This window comes from Bos grunniens, chromosome 2 (genome assembly GCF_055505025.1).
Source record: "Bos grunniens cultivar Pamir isolate PY7600 chromosome 2, Bosgru_T2T1.0, whole genome shotgun sequence".
In the NCBI taxonomy this organism is placed as follows: Eukaryota; Metazoa; Chordata; class Mammalia; order Artiodactyla; family Bovidae; genus Bos; species Bos grunniens.
In genome coordinates this window covers 130,971,257-130,997,140 of record NC_141166.1, presented here as the reverse complement: position 1 = coordinate 130,997,140, position 25,884 = coordinate 130,971,257, and the positions used below count along the sequence as shown (strand labels likewise).

The following is a 25,884-nucleotide window of genomic DNA, read 5'->3' as shown; positions in this document are numbered from 1 at the left end:
ATTTTTCCATAATAAATTATTTTTCCATCATAAATTACCCATCATATTATAAATTCTGATGGGTAATTTAAAATGTTGTTAGGGAAGTAGAGAAATACTGTCAGATTTTGTTGACTGTGGTACACTGTGATTTCCAATTTTATAGTGTCAAATTTGACACATATAACTTGTAGGAGGTGGCATAAGGTTATAGGTAAGAGGATGAATCTTCAAGTCAGAATGCTTAGGTTTAAATAACGAATCTACTACTTAATCTTGGGCAGATTACTTGCTCTCTCTCAGCCTCCTTTATTGATATTTTAAAAAGGGGGATATTAGTATTCACCTTAGAGTGCTTATGAATAATAAATAATTCATTTAAAAATCTGATATAATGCTTGGCATATAATGGTCATTTAATACATGTTACTACTACTATTGTAATAGTACCCTTCCAGAGCTTAGATGGTCTTAGTTTATCAAGTTGTAAGGAAGAAATGATTTTTATTCATTTTTGTATATCTCCACTATCGACTGAATCTGTCCCCCCAAATTCATATGTTGAAATCTAATTGCCAGTGTGTTGATATTTGGAGATGGGGCCCTTAAGAGGTGATTAGGTCAGGAAGGCAGAGCTCTCATGAGTGAATCAGTACCTTTATAAAGGAAACACCAGAGAGCTCCCTCCCCTCTTCTGCCTTCTGAGGAAGGATGTAGCGAGAAGACAGCCATCGATGTATGAACTGGGAAGTGAGACCTCACCAGACACTGAATCTGCAGGCGTCTCGATCTTGACTTCCCAGCCTCCAGAACTGTGAGAATCAAATGCTGTATAAGCTATGCAGTCTATGGTGTTTTAGTTATAGCAGCCTGAATGGGCTAAGACACCCTCTCATACAATCTGACAAGCACCTTGCACATAAAAATGACAAGTCCCTCTGATGTAGCACTTATGGCATGCCAGGTGCTATTCAAAGTACTGATACTTATTAATAGTTCAGTTGATTCTCGTAGTCTTATGGGATAGATACTACCGATCTTTCATCTGTAGTTCTGAAACCTCAAAATCAAACGTTTGTGGATGTTTGTGGTAAATGCATTTGGTGGCTGTCTTGCAGTGATCGCTGAACCCAGGGTATGCAAGGCACAAGCTAAGAGACTGGAAGGAGACTCAGGAAGCCATAGGAACTGCAGACACATTTATTCTCTCCCGGCTGGCACGGCAGCCATAACACAGCCTCTCTTCTGGCTGATGCAGCAGCCATAGCAGCAGCCGTAACATAACCAGAACGCAGCTGTGACATATTCATAGCATAACCTCACATAACATAACCATGATGTCACTCCAGTATAGCCCTGATGCAGCAGCAGCAGCAACTGGGGCTTTCATGGTGAAGCTCATACAGGTGTACTGCGCACACTAGCCTGCGACCAAGTGAGTACCTCGTGATGCGCATGCGCAGTACCATAAGCAATCTCAGCTGTTACATACCGTGCACAGTCATTGTCTACAGAACACGGGGTGAGAGGGCCTGACTCGTGCCGTCTTGTTGATTTCTCCACATTCCACCCCTTCAGGCTATAGTCCATGGGGTCGCAAGAGTTGGACATGACTTAGAGACTAAACCACATTCACCCCTTCAGGGTCTCTCACCTCACAATCTATGCACAGTCCATCGTCCACAATATTCCCTTGGCAAGTAATGCTGATCTTTGAATTTAGATCTCCCAAAAGCAGTAGCTATAACAACAGTTACATCCCCCAAAATATAGAAAATCCAGTGTCAGGTATCACCTGGAACTCATGTTGCAGTCCTTGCCCTCATGGGGCTAGAAGAGCCACCTACTGCATGTGGAGTGCCTTTTTCTTCCTTGACCAAGTCCAGTCCCCGATCTGTCCTTGTGAGATTTCAGGAAAGCCTTCACAGGAGCAACTCCACCCCTGCTGGTGTGTTTTTTATTAAGGATCCACAACCCCCCCCACCCCCCCCCCCACCCCCATAGGCTCCAGGCCCAACCCCTTCTAGGAGGGGATTTTTTTTGTGGTATTCAGGGACAACCCACATGATTCCAAATGTTTTCACACTGTTCTAAATATGCAAGAGAATTAGAGGTTAGTAGCACATCACAGGACACAGCCTTTGCAGTACACTGTTCTACTAAATCTACATCATAGGACACAGCCTTTGCAGTACAATCTATATCACAGGACACAGCCTTTGCAGTGCCCTGTTCTACTAAGTCTACATCACAGGACACAGCCTTTACAGTACACTATTCTACTAAATTTACATCATAGGACACAGCCTTTGCAGTACAATCTATATCACAGGACACAGCCTTTGCAGTGCCCTGTTCTACTAAGTCTACATCACAGGACACAGCCTTTACAGTACACTATTCTACTAAATCTATATCACAGGACACAGCCTTTGCAGTACGATCTATATCACAGGACACAGCCTTTGCAGTGCACTGTTCTACTAAATCTACATCACAGGACACAGCCTTTGCAGTACGATCTGTATCACAGGACACAGCCTTTGCAGTACGATCTATATCACAGGACACAGCCTTTGCAGTATGATCTGTATCACAGGACACAGCCTTTGCAGTACACTGTTCTACTAAATCTACATCACAGGACACAGCCTTTACAGTACACTGTTCTACTAAATCTATATCACAGGACACAGCCTTTGCAGTACGATCTACATCACAGGACACAGCCTTTACAGTACACTATTCTACTAAATCTATATCACAGGACACAGCCTTTGCAGTACGATCTACATCACAGGACACAGCCTTTACAGTACACTATTCTACTAAATCTACATCATAGGACACAGCCTTTGCGGTACGATCTGTATCACAGGACACGGCCTTTGTGGTACACTGTTCTAAATCTACATCATTTGGCCACCATAGCCATCAGTGTATGCACTAGGAATGGGAAACTGCTCTGGCTTGCCATAAACAAGGCTGCATTCAGCACCAGTGTCACCCAGGGCCATTACTCTTTGTACACTGGCTAGTGACCAGTGAATTGCAAGTTCTACATGGGGCCTCCAGTCCCTGTTTGGGCTCAGGAGGGTGCCTTGATCTGAGCCGTATTCACGGTGAAAAAGGGTGTCATCTAAAGGAATATCTTGGGTGCATGTAATCGTCTAACGGAACCACCTACATCTCTTGCTGTGGGTGCTTCCTGAACTTGGTAAACTGCTCCTTCAGTCTGTTGCCTCCATAGCTCTCTAGGAGCAGAGCTCTGGGCTCTCAACTTTATTTCTACAAACTCCTGCTGCCAGCAAATCAGCCCACATTTGCAGTCTCATCACCTGGGTGGGGCTGTTATCAGTTTGGGCCCCCTTCAGGGTCCTCACACTTCTAATCCCCTGTGCTTGTGGCCATCCCTCTATTTCTCCCAAGCTAGCCACCATCGAGATCACTGCATAGATGGGACATCCGACATAGGGTGCAAGAATAGCAGTCAGGGATCCAAAGTGGTAGATGGGGCATTGTTCAAAATAGTATCTTGAATGCCACCAGTAAAATGCTCATCATCTAGGCCTCAGCATTAGGGTTAGATATCTACTGCTTCATGCCCGGTTCTCTCACCACTTGGGTAAACTCGGCATAGGTATGCCTCTTAGAGTATCTGGGAGCTCTCCCGTGTTTGACCACATGGTGCAGATGGCAGCGTTAGTCCATTCCATCAGGGTGTGTGCTTGGTTAGGTGCACCCTGCATGAGCCACCTAGCCTTCTGTGGCCTTTGTCTCAACGAGAAGTGAGTGGTTATAGATGCCAGCTGTTCTACCTTGTGCCCGGAACACAAGATACCGTCTACCCTGGTATCCCAGAGTTGCAAAAGCATCCATACTGCCAAGGGTTCCCTGTGCGTTTGCTGAAACTGCGTACCCAAGTCAGCTAGCTTGACCTGAGTATACGGTGGATGCCTCATTAACTCAGTCGCATTGGAGCCTGCTTGAGGATGCCCCCGCCCCAGGTCACAGACCGCTTATGCTTCACTTTCTGCTGCACGACGGGCCTCACTGCCAAGTGGAGACCCGCAGTCTCAGAGCGTTCATCACCACTGTCACTTACCGCCTCGCTGTCAGAGATGCTGGGTTCCCCGGGGCCATGGGGTTCTTGCTCCAATGCCAATACACTTCTTCCAATCATCTTTGCACGTTGCACACTGGTGTGGCATCATGGAGAGCACTCTCCATGTTCGCCTTCAAGGCAGCCAGGAAGGTCTACCGCATGGTGCCAGTGGCAGTCCGTGCCCCTTGCGCAGCAGACGGGAACTCACCGCCTGGTACGCCTTTTCAGTGCTGTCCAGTGAACTGTCCACCACTTCGCGGTCTTCCACTGGAGCCCACACCAAGAGGATCGCAGCCACACAGTACCACATGCTATGAGATGGCCACCGTCTCCCCCATCCGGTGGAGCCTCAGGCTCCTCTCCCTGCTGGGTATTCTGCCAACTACACCAGTTGTCTTGCTGTTCACACTGTCCTCACTGTTCGCTGAACCCAGGGTAGGCAAGGCATGAGCTAAGAGGCTGGAGGGAGACTCAAGGAGCTGTAGGAACTGCAGACATGTTTATTTTCCCCGGCTGGCACAGCAGCCATAACACAGCCTCTCTCCTGGCTGATGCAGCAGCCGTAGCAGCCACAACATAACCGTAATGTAACCATAACAGACTCACATAACATGATCATGACATTGCTCCAGTGTAGCCCCAGGGCAGCAGCAGGCAGGGCTTTCATGAAACTCATACGGGTGTACCGCACACGCTAGCCCACAACCAAGTGAGTACCTTGTGACGTGCATGCACAGGGCTATAAGTGATCTCAGCCGTTACACAACCACGTAAGGTCATTGTTTACAGAACATGGGGCGAGACGGGGTAAGAGCAGCGGGTGAGAAAGCCTGATTGGGGCCATCTTGTTAGTTTCCCCACCGTGGCAAAATATGACTGGAACATACTTTTGAAACTCTTTTTGTCTTTATCCTTTTTTTAAAAAAAAATATTAATTTATTTTAATGGAGGCTAATTACTTTACAACATTGTATTGGTTTTGCCATACATTGACATGAATCCACCATGGGTGTACACGTGTTCCCCATCCTGAAACCCCCTCCCACCTCCCTCCCTGTACCATCCCTCTGGGTCATCCCAGTGCACCAGCCCCGAGCACCCTGTCTCATGCATTGGACCTGGACTGGCGATTCATTTCACATATGATAATATACATTTTCAATGCCATTCTCCCAAATCATCTCACCCTCTCCCTCTCCCACAGAGTCCAAAAGACTGTTCTATACATCTGTGTCTCTTTTGCTGTCTCGCATACAGGGTTATCATTACCATCTTTCAAAATCCCGTATACATGCGTTAGTATACTGTATTGGTGTTTTTCTTTCTGGCTTACTTCCCTCTGTATAATAGCCTCCAGTTTCATCCACCTCATTAGAACTGTCTTTATCCTAACTAGTGTACATATTCATGGTTCGGTGCAGAAGTAGTAAAGCATTTGGTTACAGTGTACTGACCAAGACTGTATGTGATATGTTCTTTTACCTTTCCAAAGTCTAGAAAATCTTCTGAATTTTGAAATGCATCTGGGCGCAAGAAGTTTTGATAAACACTATGGTCTTATCTCTGTTTACTGGGTCAGCATCAGAGGCTAAGTAGTGTGCCCCAGTGTCCCTGCCACAGAAGTAGGAGGTGGGGTTTGAATCCAGGCTGTCTGGCTCCATAACTGCCTACTGCACTCTGTGGCCTGTGGCACAATGGGCACTGAGTTTAACCACTGCAGCATGTTTCTCCGTCCAGCCTAAGTGGAGATGGGCATATGAAAACTGAAATGTCTTACCCTTGTTTATTTTAGTCAGCTGATTTACACAGAGGCTGAGGAGTTCCCTGGAAAAAGAACTTAGAACAATGTTATTTTTCATATTTAGATTCATATTTAGATACACACACAAGTGGAATACCCACTTCCAGGGGTATTCCAAGAATATTCTTGCCTGGGGAATTCCATGGACAGAGGAGTCTGGCAGGCTACAGTCCAGGAGGTTACAAGAGTCAGACACGACTTAGTGACTAAACCACCACCACAAGTGGAATAGAAAGACATGACAATCCAAATTTCATAGGATTGTGTGACCTGGGGTATAAACCACTTTGAGCAAAGGAATGTAAATTGGACTCTCATCAAGGCCTGAGGGCTGAATGGTTCTAGGTACCAGTGTTGGTTTTTACATGTCCTCAGATCTGGGGGGAGAGGAGCTTCCCAGGTGGCACAGTGGTAAAGAATCTGCCTGCCAATGCAGGAGACATGAGTTTGATCTCTGGGTCGGAAAGATCCCCTGGAGAAGGAAATGGCAACCACTCCAGCATTCTTGCCTGGAAAATTCTGTGGACAGAGGAGTCTCGTAGGCTGTTGCCCATGGAGTTGCAGAGTTCACATATGCACATATGACTGAGCACATATGCACACAGAAATAGGGAAGCTGTATCCCAAGAAGTCCTTCTGTGACCCTTCTAAGAGAGCTAATGACTCCAGGAGTGAGAGCCCTTTTGACTTCATAGCAGAATGATGGAAATATGTCATTGATGGCAGAACTTTAGGCAGAGTTATGAGAAATGGATAGAACTGACTTGCGATAATAGTGTGACATTCCTTTAGGACCCTTCAGAGATATTAGATGGACCTTACCTGCCTCCTGAGAAATCCGTATAAAGGTCAAGAAGCAACAGTTAGAATTGGACATGGAACAACAGACTGGTTCCAAATAGGAAAAGGAGTATGTCAAGGCTGTATACTGTTACCCTGCTTATTTAACTTATATGCGGAGTACATCATGAGAAATGCTGTGTTGGAAGAAGCACAAGCTGGAATCAGAATGTGAGGAGAAATATTAATAACCTCAGATATGCAGATGACACCACCCTTATGGCAGAAAGTGAGGAAGAACTAAAGAGTCTCTTGATGAAAGTGAAAGAGGACAGTGAAAAAGCTGGCTTAAAACTCAACACTCAAAAAACAAAGATCATGACATCTGGTCCCATCACTTCCTGGCAAATAGATGGGGAAACAATGGAAACAGTCACAGATTTTATTTTCTTAGGCTCCAGAATCACTGCAGATGGTGACTGCAGCCATGAAATTAAAAGATGCATGATCCTTGGGAAAAAAGCTATGACCAACCTAGACAGCAAAGCAGAGACATTACTTTGCTGACAAAGGTTTTTCCAGTAGTCATGTATGGACATGAGAGTTGGACCACAAAGAAAGCTGAGTGCTGAAGAATTGATACTTTTGAACTGTGGTGTTGGAGGAGACTCTTGAGAGTCCCTTGGACTGCAAGGAAATCAAACCAGTCAATCCTAAAGGAAATCAGTCCTGAATATTCATTGGAAGGACTGATGCACAGCTCTAATACTTTGGCCACCTGATGTGAAGAACTGACTCATTTGAAAAGACCTTGATGCTGGGAAAGATTGAAGGCAGGAAGAGAAGGGGATGACAGAGGATGAGATGATTGGATGGCAACACTGGCTCGATGGACATGAATTTGAGCAAGCCCCGGAAGTTGTTGATGGACAGGGAAGTCTGGTGTGCTGCAGTCCATGGGGTCACAAAGAGTCAGATACGACTGAGCAACTGAACTGAACCTGGAAAGGAGGTCAAAGTTCTGCGGGTTTGTCAAGCTAATGTAACCTGGTGGGACCTATTAATGAGGTCTTATTTATATTCATAGGCTGAATGAATGTTCTAATGTTATATTTAAAACTCATATACAGCATTTAATTTAAAATGCAGAAGCTCATTTTTTTTCCCACATAAGTTTGACCTGGACATGGAAAAAACTTTTTTCCTTCAGAAAGTAGTTCTTTTCAGTATGAAGGCATGCTGGTTGGACTGCATGAACTGATACTGCATATATCACTTTCATGACAGCAATCATGTTTGTATGTCCAGATGATCTAGAATCAGTATCAACCAATTTATAATCTATGCCTTTTGAAAAGACATACATTAAATGTTTGCTTTGTGTATGTAAAGAACTTGACTAAGCGGTTAAGAACATTATTATGAAAAAGACAATTCCTGACTTCAGAAACGAATAATGAAAGAGGTAGAAATATGTACTAATAATGTATTGTAAAAAGGCCAGATGAATTAGAGGTGTGAACAAAAATGGGATAGACTGATATTGGCTTTATGTCCAGTGAAAGCTTACTGGAGAGAAACCATTTATTTGATCTGAGCCTTCAAGCGTGGTTAGGGTTTCAAGAGGGTAGAGATGGGAAGTGGTGGGAGTTCACAGAGTAACACTAAGAGATGATTCTGTTCTCTATCGTAAGGTGATTTCCATTACAAACGCAGAAATTGAGGTTCTGAGATGAGCTTGTCTGAGGGTGTATTAGTCGTGAGTGGCGAAACTAATGTTTGAGGTCATCTGACTCCAAAATCTGTTTTCTTTCTGTTACACAATATATTTATTCCTGTGCAAAGAACTGTGAGATAGGAGAGTGGAGATTACACTCAGGGCTTTCTATGTATCCTTGGTAAGGAGTGCTGTGGGATGGTGAATTTTCCTGGAATCACATGTGGAGAGACTTGAAGGCCAGGTCATGTAATTTGGATGTTTTTGAAATTAATGGCCTGAGTCATGGAACATTTCTGCATGGGAGTAACAAGATAGAACTGTGCTTTGGCAAAATTCTCTGAATGCAGTGTGACAAATAAACCATCTGGCAAAAATTCTGAAAGTCTGCCAAAAAGGAAAGTTATAATACTGCTGTATGGCTAGGGTAATGAGAATAGAACGTAATGGATAGACAGAATCATTTTAGAAATAGTTTCTCTAGTATTTGGTAACTGCTTCAAGTTATTGGCAGAGAGAGGAAGAGAACATTTAGGAATCAAAGATAACACTAGCATTGTGTGCTTGTATAACTGAAAAAATGGTGTTACCATTACCTGATAGAGGAAACAGAGGAGGAGAGACAGATTTGTCACAGAGATATTTCTTGGTAAATGTGGTTTCTAACAAGTTGAGTTTGGGGTGCTGAGTAGGTACCTCTGTAATTGTAGCAGGCATTTGGAATAAAGGGCTGGGGCTCTGGAAAAGTAAAGATACAGATGTAGGTTTGAGTCAGCTGCTTAGAGGTAATAATTGAAGATGGGAAGTAGATGATATCACAAAAGGCGAGAGAATAGAGCACAGCTGAGGACAGTTTGAAAGATTCTCTAAAGTGTTTCCATATGGAGGAATTTACTGATGCAGTTTGAAGGCAGGAAGGATTGAGTGAAGCTTGAGTAATCCTTTAGCCAGTGTTTTTTGATGCTTTCAGTTCTATGTGCTTTGGTGTCATATTTTGTTACATTAACTTAAATTACATTCTTCAGTATTGGCTGGAAATTGATTAAATGTCAGAATAAATCATATTCTGCAAAGGTAGGCTATCTCCCTGGGTATGTCTTTGAGTGCAACTTAGTTCACTGCCGGAGGATATTATATATAGTGAAAGGTATGTGGTTGAAATTTGAGATTTGTTGTGTTATAGTAGGACTGCGTCCATATAATGATGGATTATTCATTCAGCTTATTAAACATTTGTGGGAGACGTGCTGAGTGTCAGACACTCTGTCTTCCTCAAAGGAAAGGCTTGTTTCTCTCTACAGCATTTTCCAAAATGTAACCTGTAAAATACGAGTCCCAAGAGAGCTTTTCCATGAAAATGTAAAAGTTCTTTAATCAAGTGAGAAATATCTGCATATTGTATTTTAAAAGTTTACATTGTATTCACATATTAAAGACTAAAAATCTTATAGCAATTAAACTTTACATTGGTTTAAGGTTTTCTCAAACTTATTTGCCCATGGGTCATTTTCTCCTTCCACATAGCAGCAATAATCATCTTTTTGCACACTTTGGGAAGTGTTGCTACTGTGGATTTCGCCAGAATAGTTCCACGTTCCAGCAGAGAATATTCTAAGTTATTTTTGTCTCAGGAATTTTATTTTGACAGGCTTTACGCACTCAGATCAGCGTAGGGCTGTGTGTTGATGGTGTCCATACATTTTAAGAAGTTTCCTTCTCATTTCTCCATTGAATGGATGTTCTCCTTATCCCTGCTGTCGTCCTCCCCAGCCCCAGGTTTGGGTTGTATGTGAATTTCATTTCTGACTCTCCTTCTCTGTAATCTTTCCTAGTATGAGAAATTTTTCTTCATAGAAACCTTTTCTAGGTTTTAACTAAAAGTTAATGATATTTTTGGAAAAGAGCTGTTTTCTGCAGAATTAACATACATAAAAGACACTAATACTGAGGACTTCATCTTTTCCCCTTCTTCCCTTTTGCATGAATGTTTTTGATTAATGCACCAATAGTTGTTTTCAGGTTTTAAGAAGGCCATGAACTTTTCAGATAGGAAAAAGGATCCTTTAATAATTTTATCATACTAGTGGCTTTTAACAGAAGATTTTGTAATATTCTTTGTTCAAAGTTTGACCCTCTTTGTAAATGTCCTGCAAAAATACTTCACCTAAGTGCTGGGAAGTCCATGTTTAAAGATACTCCTACATCACTGTAATAGCAACAGTAAACAATTAGACACAGTGCTGATCAGTAGGGGACTGACTAAACCATAATTGAGAATGAACAACTGTTAAAAATAAGTGGGTAGCATGAGTGTGCAATTGGCAAAATGCATACTAGGAAATAGCATAGGTTAGATGCTCTTCTCCCTCCCCCGCAACAAACTGTAGAGAAAACAAAGGGATGGAGGCTGAACCTGAGATTTTAAGACTCAAAAGATACACCCACTTTTAAAAAATGAACAGATGACGTTTATGGATGTATATTTTGTGTTTATCGTGAAAACCAAGGCAGTTGTTACTTTTGAAGGGAAGGAGGAGTCTCTGATCGGGCTGGGGCAAGTGAAGCTGGCTAGATAACAGAGTTTGGGTTAGGTTTTAGTCTGGTAACTAGTAGTTAGCCCGTTAAAGTTCCATGGATGCTGGGAAAAGATATGAAACTCTTGAGTTAGAGATAGAGAACATCAGTATTAGTGACCCAGCGAGCAGCGTTGAGCTTCAGGTTAGTTCCGGTTCCCCTTGCCCCAAGCCCCATGGGGTGGCAAAAGACCCAAATGAATGAGTTCATATGCAGTGAGTTGCATTACAAGGCAGTGGTACTGAGTTTGGGGGAAACTGCCAGTCTGTAGCATGCTGTAACCAAGCTACTGTCTGTCCCAGTGGGACACTTTACCTTTTCTTCAGTTTTTCTCACAGCAAATACAACTCTGAGCAGAGCAGTCAGGCCCTTGGATACATGACATACAGCACTAAAGTACAGGGAAACCTCAGGACCCGCGGTGGATGGCTTCTCCCAACAGCCAGTCAGGTCACTGCAGGTGTAATTAGTTAAAATGAGGTCATATGGAGTAGGAATCACTGGAGTAATTCAGTATCGCTCATCCTTACATTGTCCTCGTTGTTGTCCAGGCGCTAAGTCATGTCCGACTCTTTGTGACCCCGTGGACTGCAGCACGCCAGGCTCCTCTGTCCTCCACTTGTCCTTATATAAAGGGGAAATGTGGAGATACACACAGGAGAATGCCATGTGAATATGTGAGTTATGCTGTGACAAGCCAAGGAATGCTCAGAAGCTAGGAGAGAGGCCTAGAACAGGTCCTTCCCTAGTGACTTCAGAGGAGGTTTGGTCCTGCTGACAGCTTGATCTCAGCCTTCTAGCCTCCACACAGTAAATTTCTGTTTAAGCCTAGACTTAGTCTGTGGTGCTTTGTTACAACAGCCCTAGTAAAGGAATATAGTTACTATGTTACACTTGTCAAAATTAAGAACATTGCAATATTAGTGTTAGTATTAATTTTGGACTTTGTTTGGATTTCACCAGTTTTTCCGTTAATTTTCTATTGCAGAATATCCAGTCCAGGATATCACCTGGCTTTTCTTTGTCGTGTCTTCTTAGTCTTCCAATTTGTGCTCTTTATCAGTCTTTCCTTATTTTTCATGACCATGGCAGTTAGGAGGAACACTGTCTGGTAGCCTGTAGAATAGTCTCTAATCTTGGCTTGCATCTATTGTTGCTGTTTGTTTTTTAATAACTAGACTACAGTTAAAAGTTTTTGGAAAGAATATTACAAAGGAAAGCCCCCTTCTCATCACGTATCAGGGACTATCCGAGGGTTTTGACATATGCCTCAGGGAGTGCATGACATCCTTATGACAGCTGGTGATGCTGACCTTTATCATGTAGCGAACATGGTATTTGTCAGTAGCTCAGCTGGTAAAGAAACCACCTGCAATGCCGGAGACCCCCGTTCGATTCCTGGGTCAGGAAGATCTGCTGGAGAAGGGATAGGCTACCCATTCCAGTATTCTTGGGCTTCCTTGGTGGCTCAGCTGGTAAAGAATCCACCTGCAATGTGGAAGACCTGTGTTCAATCCCTGGGTTGGGAAGATCCTCTGGAGAAGGGAAAGGCTACCCCCTCTAGTATTCTAGCCTGGAGAATTCCACGGACTGTATAGTCTATGGAATCACAAAGAGTCGGACACAACTGAGCAACTTTCTCTGCTCCCTGAAGTTACCGTTTTTTTCCCTTTTCTACTCTGTGTTTTGGAAGCATGTCAGTAAGTTCAGCCCACACTCAGAAGGTGAGGGGGGCTACGCTTTACCTTCTGGAAGGGGGATTTCCATAAGTTATTTAAATTCTTCTGTGGGTGAGATCATCTCATCTCTCCCATTGATTTTTTAAAAAAATATTTATTCCATTTTTATTTGGCTGCATGGGGTCTTCAGCCCTGGTCCACAGGCTCTTTGATCTTCACTGTGGCATGCCAGATTTTTAGTTGCAGCTTGTGAACTCTTAGTTGCAGCAGTTAGTATCTAGTTCCCTAACCAGCTTTGCAAGAAATGTTCCCTTGGTATCTCTAATTTTCTTGAAGAGATCTCTAGTCTTTCCCAGGAATGGTATGGACCTAATAGAAGCAGAAGATATTAAGAAGAAGTGGCAAGAATACCAGAAGAACTATACAAAAAAGATCTTAATGACTCAGACAGCCATGATGGTGTGATCACTCAACTAGAGCCAGACATCCTGGAATGAGAAGTCAAGTGGGCCTTAGGAAGCATCAACAAACAAAGCTCGTGGAGGTGTGGAATTTCCAGTTAGCTCTTTCAAATCCTAAAAGACGATGCTGTGAAAGTGCTGCACTCAGTATGCCAGCAAATTTGGAAAACCCAGCAGGGGCCACAGAACTGGAAAAGGTCAGTTTTCATTCCAATCCCAAAGAAAGGCAATGCTAAAGAATGCTCAAACTACCACACAATTGCACTCATCTCACATGCTAGTAAAGTAATGCTCAAAATTCTCCAAGCCAGGCTTCAACAGTATGTGAACCATGAACTTCCAGATGTTCAAGCTGGATTTAGAAAAGGCAGAGGAACCAAAGATCAAATTGCCAACATCCGTTGGATCATCGAAAAAGCAAGAGAATTCCAGAAAAACATCTCCTTTGCTTTATTGACTATGCCAAAGCCTTTGACTGTGTGGATCACAACAAACTGTGGAAAATTCTTCAAGAGAAGGGAATAGTAGACCACCTGACCTGCCTCTTGAGAAATCTGTATGCAGGTCAGGAAGCAACAGTTAGAACTGGACATGGAACAACAGACTGGTTCCAAATTGCGAAAGGAGTACATCAAGGCTGTGTATTGTCACCCTGCTTATTTAACTTATATACAGAGTAAATCATGCAAAATGCCAGGCTGGATGAAGCACAAGCTGGGATCAAGATTGCTGGGAGAAATATCAATAACCTCAGATATGCAGATGACACCACCCTTATGGCAGAAAACAAAAAGGAACTAAAGAGCCTCTTGATGAAAGTGAAAGAGAGTGAAAAAGCTGGCTTAAAACTCAACATTCAGAAAACGAAATTTAGTGTGAAGAGAGATGAAAGTTTATTAATACTTGTATGTAGCATGTTGTATAATATGAAACTTTTATCCGTATTATTTTAAAATTTAGAATGATGTAGGTATCTGAAAACCGCAACTTTTTTGGTCTATCATCTGTTTTTTTGTCTGAGTGAGGGTTTAATCAAGGAAGTAGAACCACTGAGTATTGAAGGGGAGCAAAATACACCACCCCAAGACGTGCCACTTGCCTCACTCAGCGTGGTGCGTGAGGCCCTTCTTGTTGTTGCTTAGTCACTTGGTCGTGTCTGACTCTTTATGACCCCATGGACTATATATAGTCCATCAGGCTCCTCTGTCTATGGGATTTCCCAGGCAAGAATACTGGAGTGGGTTGCCATTTCCTCCTCCAGGGGATCGTCCCAATCCAGGGATCGAACCCGAGTCTCCTGCGTTGGCAGATGGATTCTTTACCACTGAACTGCCTGGGAAGCCTGGGTGAGGCCCTAAGAACTTCTGTATGAGGCATGTTCTTCACTACTACTGAATATGATTTTGTAATCCCATTTTATAATCTGGCCTTAAAGCACTTTTTCTGCCTACTTTCCTGTCATTTTCTCAAGCAGCCTTTATTCCACTCCTGTTTAACAACTTAATATTTTCAGATAGTCGTTGTTCATGTTTTAGCAATGTGCTACTCTCCAGGATTTTCACTCCTTTTTTTCCTAGAGTACATCAAGGTCCAGCTCAAATATCATTGTTTTTTCTTTTTTCCAAGTTGTTGGTAGCTACTATAGTCAGAATTACTTGCCCTCTGTGTTCATCTTTGATTTTCAAGTACCTAACATATTGCTTCAGAGAAGGCAGTGGCACCCCACTCCAGTACTCTTGCCTGGAAAATCCCATGGACAGAGGAGCCTGGTAGGCTGCAGTCCATGGGGTCGTAAAGAGTCGGACACGACTGAGCGACTTCACTTTCACTTTTCACTTTCATGCATTGGAGAAGGAAATGGCAACCCACTCCAGTGTTCTTGCCTGGAGAGTCCCAGGGACGGGGGAGCCTAGTGGGCTGCCGTCTATGGGGTTGCACAGAGTCAGACACGACTGAAGCGACTTAGTAGTAGTAGTAGTAACATATTGCTTGGTATACAGTAATAAAGATTTAAGAGTATTTCATAGTCTAAGAAATTTTAGGACTGGGTTCTAATCAATTCACAAAATTAAGAGATTTAAGAGATATATATCTTTTTTGGAATTGTTTATCTACACTGTGTAAAGAACTTAAGGACACTTTGTGAGATGTACCAAGTTGTCCGTTTGATTAGCTGCTCTTAACATTGTATGAAAGATGTGCATTTAATGTGTGATGTTGATGTTGACTTGTGACAAAAACGTAATGAATTTTATCCTAAAGTTATTCTTTGTTTACACAGAAAATGTCTAATCACACAGATGCAGCAGCAGAAGTCCTGTTGGAAAGAAAAGGTTGTGCAGGAGTGATAACACTAAACAGACCAAGGTTTCTGAATACCCTGACTCTTGGTATGATTCGGCAGATTTACGCACAGCTAAAGGTTTGTCATTTCCTTAAAACAGTCATATGGATCCTTTTAAAAGTTGTCTTTATAGAACTTTCCTAGTGTTTTTTCCCGCAGAATTGCTTCAGTGTATCGGCGCAGTGCCCAAGCCCCATTGCTTCTGGAGTCCTCGGTTCTTTCCTCAGTGGTTGTCCTGGAGCGTCCCTAGTGACGGGGAGTTCATTGCTGCATAAGACACGCCATTCCACTTTAGCATGGCTCCAGGTTGTGGTGGCTCAGATGGTGAAGAATCCGCCTGCAATGTCGAAGACCTGAGTTCGGTCCCTGGGCTGGGAAGATCCCCTGGAGGAGGGCATGGCAACCCACTCCAGTATCCTGGCCTGGAGCGTCTCCATGGACAGAGGAGCCTGGTGGGCTACACTCCATGGGTCACAAAGAGACACGACTGAGCGACTAAGCACACCACAAGTTTCTTCGTACATTCTGCCGCTCTTCATTTTTCCAACGTTTTGACCAGTAATATTGGCTCTGCCTCTTGGGTCATGAGTATACACATATAGTCTGCTTCTACATGACAGCTTTTTTGGTTGGAAGATGACTGTTTTTGAAGTACTTGTCCAGCCTTTTCTTGGAAAAGGCCTTAAGCTTTCCTATTCTAAGAAAACTGCATGGTGTAGTGGAAAAACATGACTCAGTCACACTACCTGGGTTTGAAATTTTGAATTTCTATTTATTAACTGTATAGATTGGAAATGTTATTCTCTCTGTTACTCCATTTTCCTCGGCTGTGAAACAGGGATGGTAATTCATAGAATTGTTGTAAAGATGAAGTGAAATAGTATACCTGATACACTTGGCCACATAGGGGTTAAAGATGAGTTCTCCCCTGCTCACCAGTTCCTTAATTCTTCATTTGATGAGTCTTCCATTCTTTATCTGTTTGGGCCACCTTATAATATGAGCTTAAGTGTGATATAGAGGAATAAACCAGGTGTTCCAGGTTAAAGTGGAAGAAAAGTAGAAACTTCCATGTTAGAATACCATATTTCCATTAGTGTAATCTAGTATTGCATTAACCTGTTGGACAACCACCTCTTCCCAGGTACATCTCTTCTTTATCTTGTATATTTTTATTCTCTAGTGTAGAATTCATGGAACCCCGGTTAATTCTTCTGACTCTGGTAAACTAATTTTTTATTTAGTCTATTGTTCTAGCCTTTTCAATATCCATTGGCTCTTGATTCTTTCATCCTGCTTATTTATTAGCTGTCCTTACCAACCCCAAAACACTTCCAGATTTGATCAGGAAAAGTGTTTCCACTCTGTTATTTACAAATTTGTCAGTAGGACAGAGCCTTTATCACCACAGTAGAAAGATTACTGCTGTTTATCTGCAATCTCTGGGCTGATTTGTTTATCAGATTTATAAGCTTATGTAACATAACATTATTAGGCCCATATTTTTTTCACCTTGGTATCAAAGTTGTCATTATCAAATACGGATCACAAAATGTACTCATTTAGCAACTTTGAAATAGCTTCTAATTTATGTCAGAAAAGAAAATGAAGTTAGAATCCATTCTTCTGGATATGCTTTATAAAGCTTATGCTTTGCGTATATCCATATATGTCTATATATACACATATGTGTTTATGTGTATATGGATATATCTCATTCATTTTTGTAATTTATTTTTTTAATTGATGAATAATTGCTTTACAGAATTTTTTCTGTAAAGCAGAAAAAACCTCAAACCTCAATGTGAATCAGCCATAGGTCATGAGTTTGTATTTATAATATGCTTATACCATCTTCTTTTACATTTGACCAGAAGTGGGAACAAGATCCGAAAACTTTCCTGATCATCATAAAGGGAGCTGGTGAAAAGGCTTTCTGTGCTGGAGGTGATATCAGAGGTAAAAACATTGCTCCCTTTCACCCAAATACTTTATTTCCCCTAATCATCTTGAACAAAATGTCTAATTTATGATACGTGAATTCACTTTTTATTTTTAAATAGCTGTTATTAAGCAGCTCAGTTTATCACAGGCAGGCATGCATGCATGCTCAGTCGCTCAGTTGTGTCTAACTCTTTGCGACCCCATGGACTGTAGCTCACCAAGCTCCTCTGTCCATGGGATTCTCCAGGCAAGAATACTGGATTGGATTGCCATGCCCTCCTCCAGGGGATCTTCCCCACCCCGGGACTGAACCCACATCTCCTGCATTGGAAGGCAGATTCTTTACCACTGAGCCACCTGGGAAGCCCTTTGTTTAGGCGGTTTACCAGAAATGCTTCCTGGTTATAACTCAGCTTCCTCTCCCTAAACACTCATAGGCCTGACAATCTGGCTATGTTGAGTACTTGCCATTCTCCGGATATAACGTACTCTTACATATATCTATGACTTTGTGCTTTCCCACTGTTCATGATCCCAAAGCAAGAATGCACTTAATATAGTATTTATCCTGTTTATATTATCAATGTTTTTATGTTTAAATACACATGTTGAGATAGTCAAAAAGATTAATTTTCCTTATCTTGCTAATTATTTACGTCAGTCTGTACACATTTAACAGTTAAAGACGAAAGAGAGAAGAAATGTTGAGTTTGTAGGCTCCTGGGATTTTTTTTTTTTTAGTGTTTTATTTTTTATATTTGATTTTTTTGTATTGTGTTAAGATGGTGTTAGGGTTATTCTGTTTGCTAAATTTATAATTTTATGTAAACCATTACATTTGGAATAGAAAGAAACAAGCTCAATTCAGGACATAATTTCGAATATCTATTAAAGGAACTGAATCTTGAAATCTCACTTTGAAATTTTCAGCTGCTTAGACTGTTTTTGGCTGTGCTGGGTCTTTCTTGCTGTGGGCTCTCTCCAGTTGCGGTGAGCAGGGTCTACTCTAGTTGTGGTGCTTGGGCTTCTTATTGCGGTGGCTTCTGTTGTTGCAGAGCATGAGCACTAGGGCATGCGGGCTTCAGTAGTTGCTGCACATGGGCTCAGTAATTGCGGTTCTAGGGCTCTAGAGCACACTGGCTTAGTTGTCCCACTGCATATGCGATCTTCCCAGACCAGAGATCAAACTGATGTCCTTTGCATAGTGAAAGTGTTAGTTGCTCAGTCATGTCTGACTCTTTGTGACCCTGTGGACTGTAGCCCACCAGGCTCCTCTGTCTGTAGAATTCTCCAGGCAAGAATACTGGAGTGGATAGCCATTCCCTTCTCCAGGGGATCTTCCTGACCCAGGGATAGAGCCTAGGTCTCTCCTACACTGTAGGCAGATTCTTTACTGTCTGAGCCATCAAAGAAGCCCTAGAATGACTTGTTAACTGAATTGTTTTTGAATTTATTGTTTTGCCTACAACTTAAATATTTTTAAAACACTGTTTTTCAGCCTAGAATTAACTTTTGCTCTAGAGTTGGGCCTTTGATCCTGTCAGTTTACAAATGAGCAGAGCCTTATGTGTTGATTTTAGCATCTTCTATTTGTGCGTATGAGTTTTAACTTTATATTGCTGTTTGGAAATACATTTAAAAATTCTAGAATTATTCTCATTTACATGTATTAAGTATTAAGATCTCAATTCCAAGAAATTTAGTTTCTTTAAACATCATAGTCCGAGACAGTAAGTGAGCACTCTGAAAAAAAATTTTTTAATGATATTACTAAAACATCATTTAATTTATATGGAACTATTAATAATTGATTAGAATAAGATTAGAAGGCAATCTCAGAGGATTTCTGAAGTAAAAGAGATTTATTTCACCAGCAATACAATTTGTACTCCTTTTCTTTTAGAATTGGTGAGAAATGAAAAAAGATAATGGATAAGAGTTTTAGGGATTTTATCAGTGAAAGCCTCAGAATGAGGCTCAATAGCAAACCTTTTTAAAAATTTTTATCTTTTTAATTTCACTTTCAATGATTAATTAATTCGGCTGCACTGCATGGTCTGTGGGTAGTTCCCTGACCAGGGATTGGACCTGGGCCATGACAGTGAACTCTGACTCCTAATCACTGGACCATCAGGGAGTTCCCAATCTTTTAAAAAAAAAAAACCAACAGGAAAAGAAGTCAATATTTGGTTAGAACATTTTGAAGGAAGCTGTATCAGTTCTGAAGTTTGTCTAAAAATCTAGTAGTCACCAGTTTTTATGCAGCTGTTTCTCATAAAAGAAGAAACATGTATATATATTTAGTTTATATTTTAGTAGGTAATTTTCATGGAGAAGGAAATGGCAACCCACTCCAGTATTCTTGCCTAGAGAATCCTGTGGACAGAGGAGCCTGGTGGGCTGCTGTCCATAGGGTTGCACAGAGTTGGACACAACTGAAGCGACTTAGAATGCATTCGTGTGTTGGAGAAGGAAATGGCAACCCACTCCAGTATTCTTGCCTGGAGAATCCCAGAGACAGAGGAGCCTGGTGGGCTGCCGTCTATGGGGTCACACAGAGTCGGACACGACTGAGCAACTTAGCAGCAGCAGGTAATTTTCATAGGACTTAAAGACAGGAAAAGCATATACACTTGGTAGTATATGGAAGAGAGTTTTGATGGCAGTTTTGACATTGACCATAGTAAGAGTGTAGTGGATGTGAACTCTGGATAACAGAAAATTGCAACAGAAATGAAACCATTTGATTTTAACATCCTTATTTATTAATATCCATGAAAATATAATAAGAATATTACTATGTCATTTACCTCTCGAGCCTCACCTTTTACCATTCTCCTTTAGTCTTTTAAAACTACTTCTTTTTCTTTACTTATTTCTTGATTTTATTCTTTCTTGCCTGTTTGCCATTGTAGGTACTCCTTTGTCTACTCAGAGCCCCCAACCCCCCACTGCCATCATTTTCTAGAAAACCCTCACCTATCCTTCACATTTGGCTCAGATGTCTCTCTTCTGGAAAGCCTTCTTTTAATCATTATCTCTTCTGCTTCCATTTCTGTCGCATCCCAACCCTAGAGTGGGCATGGCACAGGGAGTATATTTTAATAGTCTGTCTTACTAGTCTGAACTCCAGGCAGCTGTCTTATAACAGCACTGAAAATAGCGCATGGTATCTAGTAGATGCTCAGCAAACGTTCCATGAGATGAATATGACAGACGTATTTAACTAGTTAGAATATATAGAACTCTGTGTGTGCGTGCCCAATGTGTGCATTCATTTCTTTGTGTGTATGCATATAATGTACTTTTTTTTGGCTGTGCTGCATAGCCTGTGGGATCTTAGTTCCGCCACCAGGAACCGTGCCCCCTGCAGTGGAAGTGTGAGTCCTAACCACTGGACTGCCAGGGAATTCCCTGTATAACGTATTTGTGTTAAGATACGTTGTCAAAGAAAACATGTATACAGCAAATGTTTGTTCAGGTGGTATAGAAAATAGTCAAAATAATATGCATTTGGTACCAATATATAACTTACAATTTATAGCACCTTGTAAGTTGTTCTAAATAAGAATTTTTGCCTTGAAGTTTTGACATTGGACTATGGATTTGGGGCTGACTATAAGATGTCTGTGGTATGGGCGACTTCAGAACCTTAAGAAACCATTCTAGACTTTCCCTTTGGTACTTTCTGTCACAGTATTTTAAATTTATCTGACTGTATTGACTGGAAAACACTTTTTTATATTTGTAATCCTTTTTTTTTTTTTTTCCCTTTTCTCGTATTTTAGCACTCTCAGAAGCTAGAAATACAAACCAGAAAATGCTTCAAGATTTATTCCGAGAGGAATATATTCTGAACAATGCCATTGGTATGTGTGCCCTGCTGAGAGCTTTGAAAATGGAATGAAGACAAAAGCTGCATAGAATGAGTTATTAAAATGTAGTCAACATGCTTTATTTAGTCTTTTATATACTTTGTGACAGAAATGAACTCAATTAGCCTGACTGCTCAGTTCAGTCACTCAGTTGTGTCCGACTCTTTGTGACCGTGTAGACTGCATCACGCTAGGCTTCCCTGTCCATCACCAACTCTCGGAGCTTGCTCAAACTCATGTCCATTGAGTCGGTGATGCCGTCTAACCATCTCATCCTCTGTCATCCCCTTCTCTTCCTGCTTTCAATCTTTCTCAGCATCAGGGTCTTTTCCATGGAGCCAGTTCTTTGCATCAGGTAGTCGACGTATTGCAGGCTCAGCTTCAGCATCAGGCCCTCCAGTGAATATTCAGGGTTGATTTCCTTTAGAATTGACTGGTTTGGTCTCCTTGCAGTCCAAGGGACTCTCAAGAGTCTTATCCAACTTCACAGTTCAAAAGCATCAGTTCTTCAGCACTCAGCTTTCTTTATGATCCAACTCTCATATCCGTACATGACTACTGGAAAAACCATAGCTTTGACTAGATGGGCCTTTCTTGGCAAAGTAATCACGAACAAAGCTAGTGGAGGTGATGGAATTCCAGATGAGCTATTTCAGATCCTAAAAGACGATGCTGTTAAAGTGTTGCACTCAATATGCCAGCAAATTTGGAAAGTCGGCAGTGGCCACACGACTAGAAAAGATCAGTTTTCATTCCAATCTAAAAGACAGGCAATGCCAAAGAATGCTCAAACTACTGCACAAATACACTCATCTCACACACTAGCAAAGTAATGCTCAAAATTCTCCAAGGTAGGCTTCAATGTTGTGTGAACTGTGAACTTCCAGATGTTCAAGCTGGATTTAGAAAAGGCAGAGGAGCCAAAGATCAAATTGCCAACATCTGTTGGAGTATTGAAAAAGCAAGAGAATTCCAGAAAAACATCTACTTCTGCTTTAATGATTATGCCAAAGCCTTTGACTGTGTATGTAGATCACAACAAACTGTGGAAAATTCTGAAAGAGATGGGAATACCAGACCACCTTATCTGCCTCCTGAGCAATCTGTATGCAGGTCAATAAGCAACAGTTAGAACCGGACATGGAACAACAGACTGGTTCCAAATTGGGAAAGGAGTACATCAAGGCTATATATTGTCACCCTGCTTATTTAACTTTTATATGCAGAGTACACCATGCAAAATGCTGGGCTGAATGAAGCACAAGCTGGAATCAAGATTGCCGGGAGAAAAATCAATAACCTCAGATATGCAGATGACACCCCCCTTATGGCAGAAAGCAAAAAGGAACTAAAGAGCTTCTTTATGAAAGTGAAAGAGAAGAGTGAAAAGACTGGCTTAAAACTCAACATTCAGAAAACTAAGATCATGGCATCTGGTCCCATCACTTCATGGGAAATAGATGGGTAAACAGTGGAAACAGTGAGAGACTTTATTTTTGGGGGTTCCAAAATCACTGCAGTTAGTTACTCTAGCCATGAAATGTCTTTTAATGCTTTCTCCTTGGAAGCAAGCATTGCTCCTTGGAAGAAGGCTGTGACCAACCTAGACAGCATATTAAAAAGCAGAGACATTACTTTGCTGACAAAGTCTGACTGCTCATTCCAGAACAATTCACACTTTTTTATTAAATGGCTTCCCTGGTGGCTCAGATGGTGAAGAATCTGCTTGCAATGATGGAGACTCAGGTTCTGTCCCTAGTTTAGAAAGATCCCCTGGAGAAGGGAATGGCTACCCACTTCAGTATTCTTGCCTGGTGGACTACAGTCAGGTTTAACTACTGTTTGCCCTATAATCAACATGGAATCATGGATTCTCATCATATGGTTGGGTTTCTTGGAAAACAAAAAAATAGGGTCCCAGTTTTCTCTATAAAATGAAGTATCGTTTCCTAATTCCTGAGAAACTCTGGGATGAAATTTCTTTATAGTCATCATTCTGGATTTCATTGGAAGTGAAGTAGTAGTTACTTTTATCAAGCATGTGTTTCAAGTGTTAAATTACAGTGGATAATATAGTGAATACTTGTATATCCACCAGCTCAGAATGAACAGACCTCTGTATTTTATTTCTGTTTGATGTTTTGAAACTTATTTAAATTAAATAGAATACTATGAATTTTTAAAATTTTTACTGTCCAGTCTACTTCGTTGCTCGCTTCAGTGCCATTTCTTTCTCCAGAAGCAGCCTGATCCCTCCTCAGAAGAAACCATTGTCATTAATTTTTAGCACATCTGATTAGGCTGTACGTTATATTTTTACTATATATTTATGAACAAAAGTAGTATTATTTCATGGTTTTGAAATTTTCATAAGTACTTTCTTACTGCATATGCCAAAAGTTGTTTTTTAATAGCATGGAATGTAACTGTTCTATGTTATTCAGCTACCCAGTATTACTTACCTATTTGACATTAATGGATATTTTAGATTATTTCAAATTTTTATTAATACAGATTGTTACATCTTTATATGTAAATCCTTGGTGCCCATGTGCAGAAGTTTCTAGAAATAATAGAAGCCAAATGGATGGGTCATAGTTTATACCTCTTCAGTGTGTTTCCATATTCGTCTCCAAAGTACAAGACTTTATTTTCTGCATGTCATTGCTGTCATTTGTTTGTTTTTAAACTTTGTTAGCTTGATATCTTACTGTGGTTTAATTTGTGCTTCATTGTAAGTGCATGAGGTAGAAGGTGTTTTATGTTAATCATTTAGATTTTCTTTTCAGTTTCATCCTTTGTTTTTCTTTCTTATGTTTTTCTTTCTTATCATTTTTTTCTTAATTGATTTTATAGGTCTTTATGTAAACACACTTCTCTCAGTCTGCTACTTTATCTTTTCATATATACAAGTTTTTGTTTGAGATGAAATGAATGCATTCTTTTCCTTTATGATTTGTGTTCTTTTGCACTAAAAAAAAAAAAAAAAAACAAAAACATGGGAGTATTTAAGATGTTCTTTTATATCTTCTTTTAATAGTTTGTTTTTTATACTCTAAATCCAATGTACTTGGATTTTTTTTGCATGTGACATCTTTTATTTTCTTTTTAGAAAACTAGATGTGTAATGTCTTTGACTGAAAAGGCTTTGTCTTCCTCACTGGTTTTAATGATACTTCTATCGTATATCAAGTTCTTTGTGATCAGATCTGTTTCTGGACAACTTTATTCATTGGTCTGTTTGTACTTATGATGAAACTATAGTGTTAAAATTAGTATGGCTTTAAGATATGTCTATATGTGGTAGGAAAAGTTACCCTTCTTTTAGGATTGTCTTGGCTACTCTTGGACTTGAGTTTCCAAAAGGATCTTAAAATTATTTCGACGTTTAGTAAACTTATGCAGACATCACCATAAACCAGTTTTAGCACATTTTCATCAGATTGACTTTCATGTCCTTTCATGTTTTGTAATTTTCTCTATAAAGATCTTGCTGATAAAAGTATTTTTTAAGTGTTATTCTTAAATAGTTTGTTTTGTTACTTGTTACATTTCCTAATTGACTATTTCTAGCCTATAGAAATATTTTTGATTTTAGTATTTTGTTTTTATAACCAGCAACCCTGCTGAAATTTGTTGTTAGTTCTAAAGATGTTTCTGTAGATTATCTTGGCTTTTCTATATAGGTAATTCTACCCTCTGCACATGACTTTTCCCCATCTCTTTCCAGTCCTTATATTTATGACTTTTCTTGTTACATTTGGTTAGAACCTCTGTTATAATACTGAATGATTGTAGTGTTGTCTTATTTCTGATGTACATGGGAAAGCTTTTAAAATTTCATTCTTTAGTATAATCTTTTTGTAGACGCTTTTTTACCAAGTTACAGACATTATTTCTATTCCAAAGTTGTTTGGGGTACTTTCTTTTGTTTGTTCAGTTGCACTGGTCCAGTACTTGAGCATCCACTTTTTCTGACTTCTTCCTCTTCTCTCCTGGGCAGGGACTTACTGAGTCCCAGCATCAGCAGGTAGAGTTTTCCTAGCTATGTTTCACAAACCACATAGCTCTTATTACTATAAGGCTTTATGTAGGTAGCTCATTGCATGTTCTGTGTGGCCTAGAATTTCTTCCTGATTCAGAACAGATACACACACCCTCGCTCATAATCTTTGGCTGTAGCTTCCATACAGCTATTAACTTTGAGTTTTCTTGTATGTTTCTGGCACTTGGGGATTTCCCTTGTTTGGCTTTGAACTTGGATATATATTGAAAAAAATTTATTTTCTAGAATTTCAGTGTCTTTGAAGTAGCAGTGGGGAAAAGAGGCTGTTTCCCAATTTAAGTGAGCCACTTTCAGTGGAGAGCTCACATTTCTTTCATAATCTGTAAAATTATACAGATCAGATTCACTTAGAATGTTTTATTCATTCTAAAAATTCTTACCAGCACTGTCCAACAGTACTTCCTGGAATGATGAAAATATTCTGCTTCTGTGCTGAGTAATATGGCCACTGCTAGTTACACGTGACTAACAAGCACTTGGAATGGGGCTACTTGTGATCAATAAGCCTAATTTTACCTTTGTTTAATTGTAATTAATCTAACTATATTTGGCTGTTGGC

The 25,884-nt window shown here is 40.7% G+C and overlaps 1 protein-coding gene across 12 annotated transcripts in view; it reads left to right on the top strand.

The window, feature by feature from the left end:
* Positions 1-25,884, top strand: part of HIBCH (3-hydroxyisobutyryl-CoA hydrolase) — a 124,231-nt gene that overhangs the window by 12,181 nt on the left and 86,166 nt on the right. For 7 of the 12 annotated variants that reach the window (XM_086361990.1, XM_086361979.1, XM_086362006.1 and 4 more), the window contains 3 exons: positions 15,378-15,518; positions 17,315-17,399; positions 21,173-21,253. In XM_086361990.1, the coding sequence (XP_086218116.1) occupies positions 15,378-15,518; positions 17,315-17,399; positions 21,173-21,253 (307 nt within the window). The remainder of the gene's footprint in view (positions 1-15,377; positions 15,519-17,314; positions 17,400-21,172; positions 21,254-25,884) is intronic. The other 5 variants (XM_086362042.1, XM_086362017.1, XM_086361998.1 and 2 more) reach the window with 2 other exon arrangements.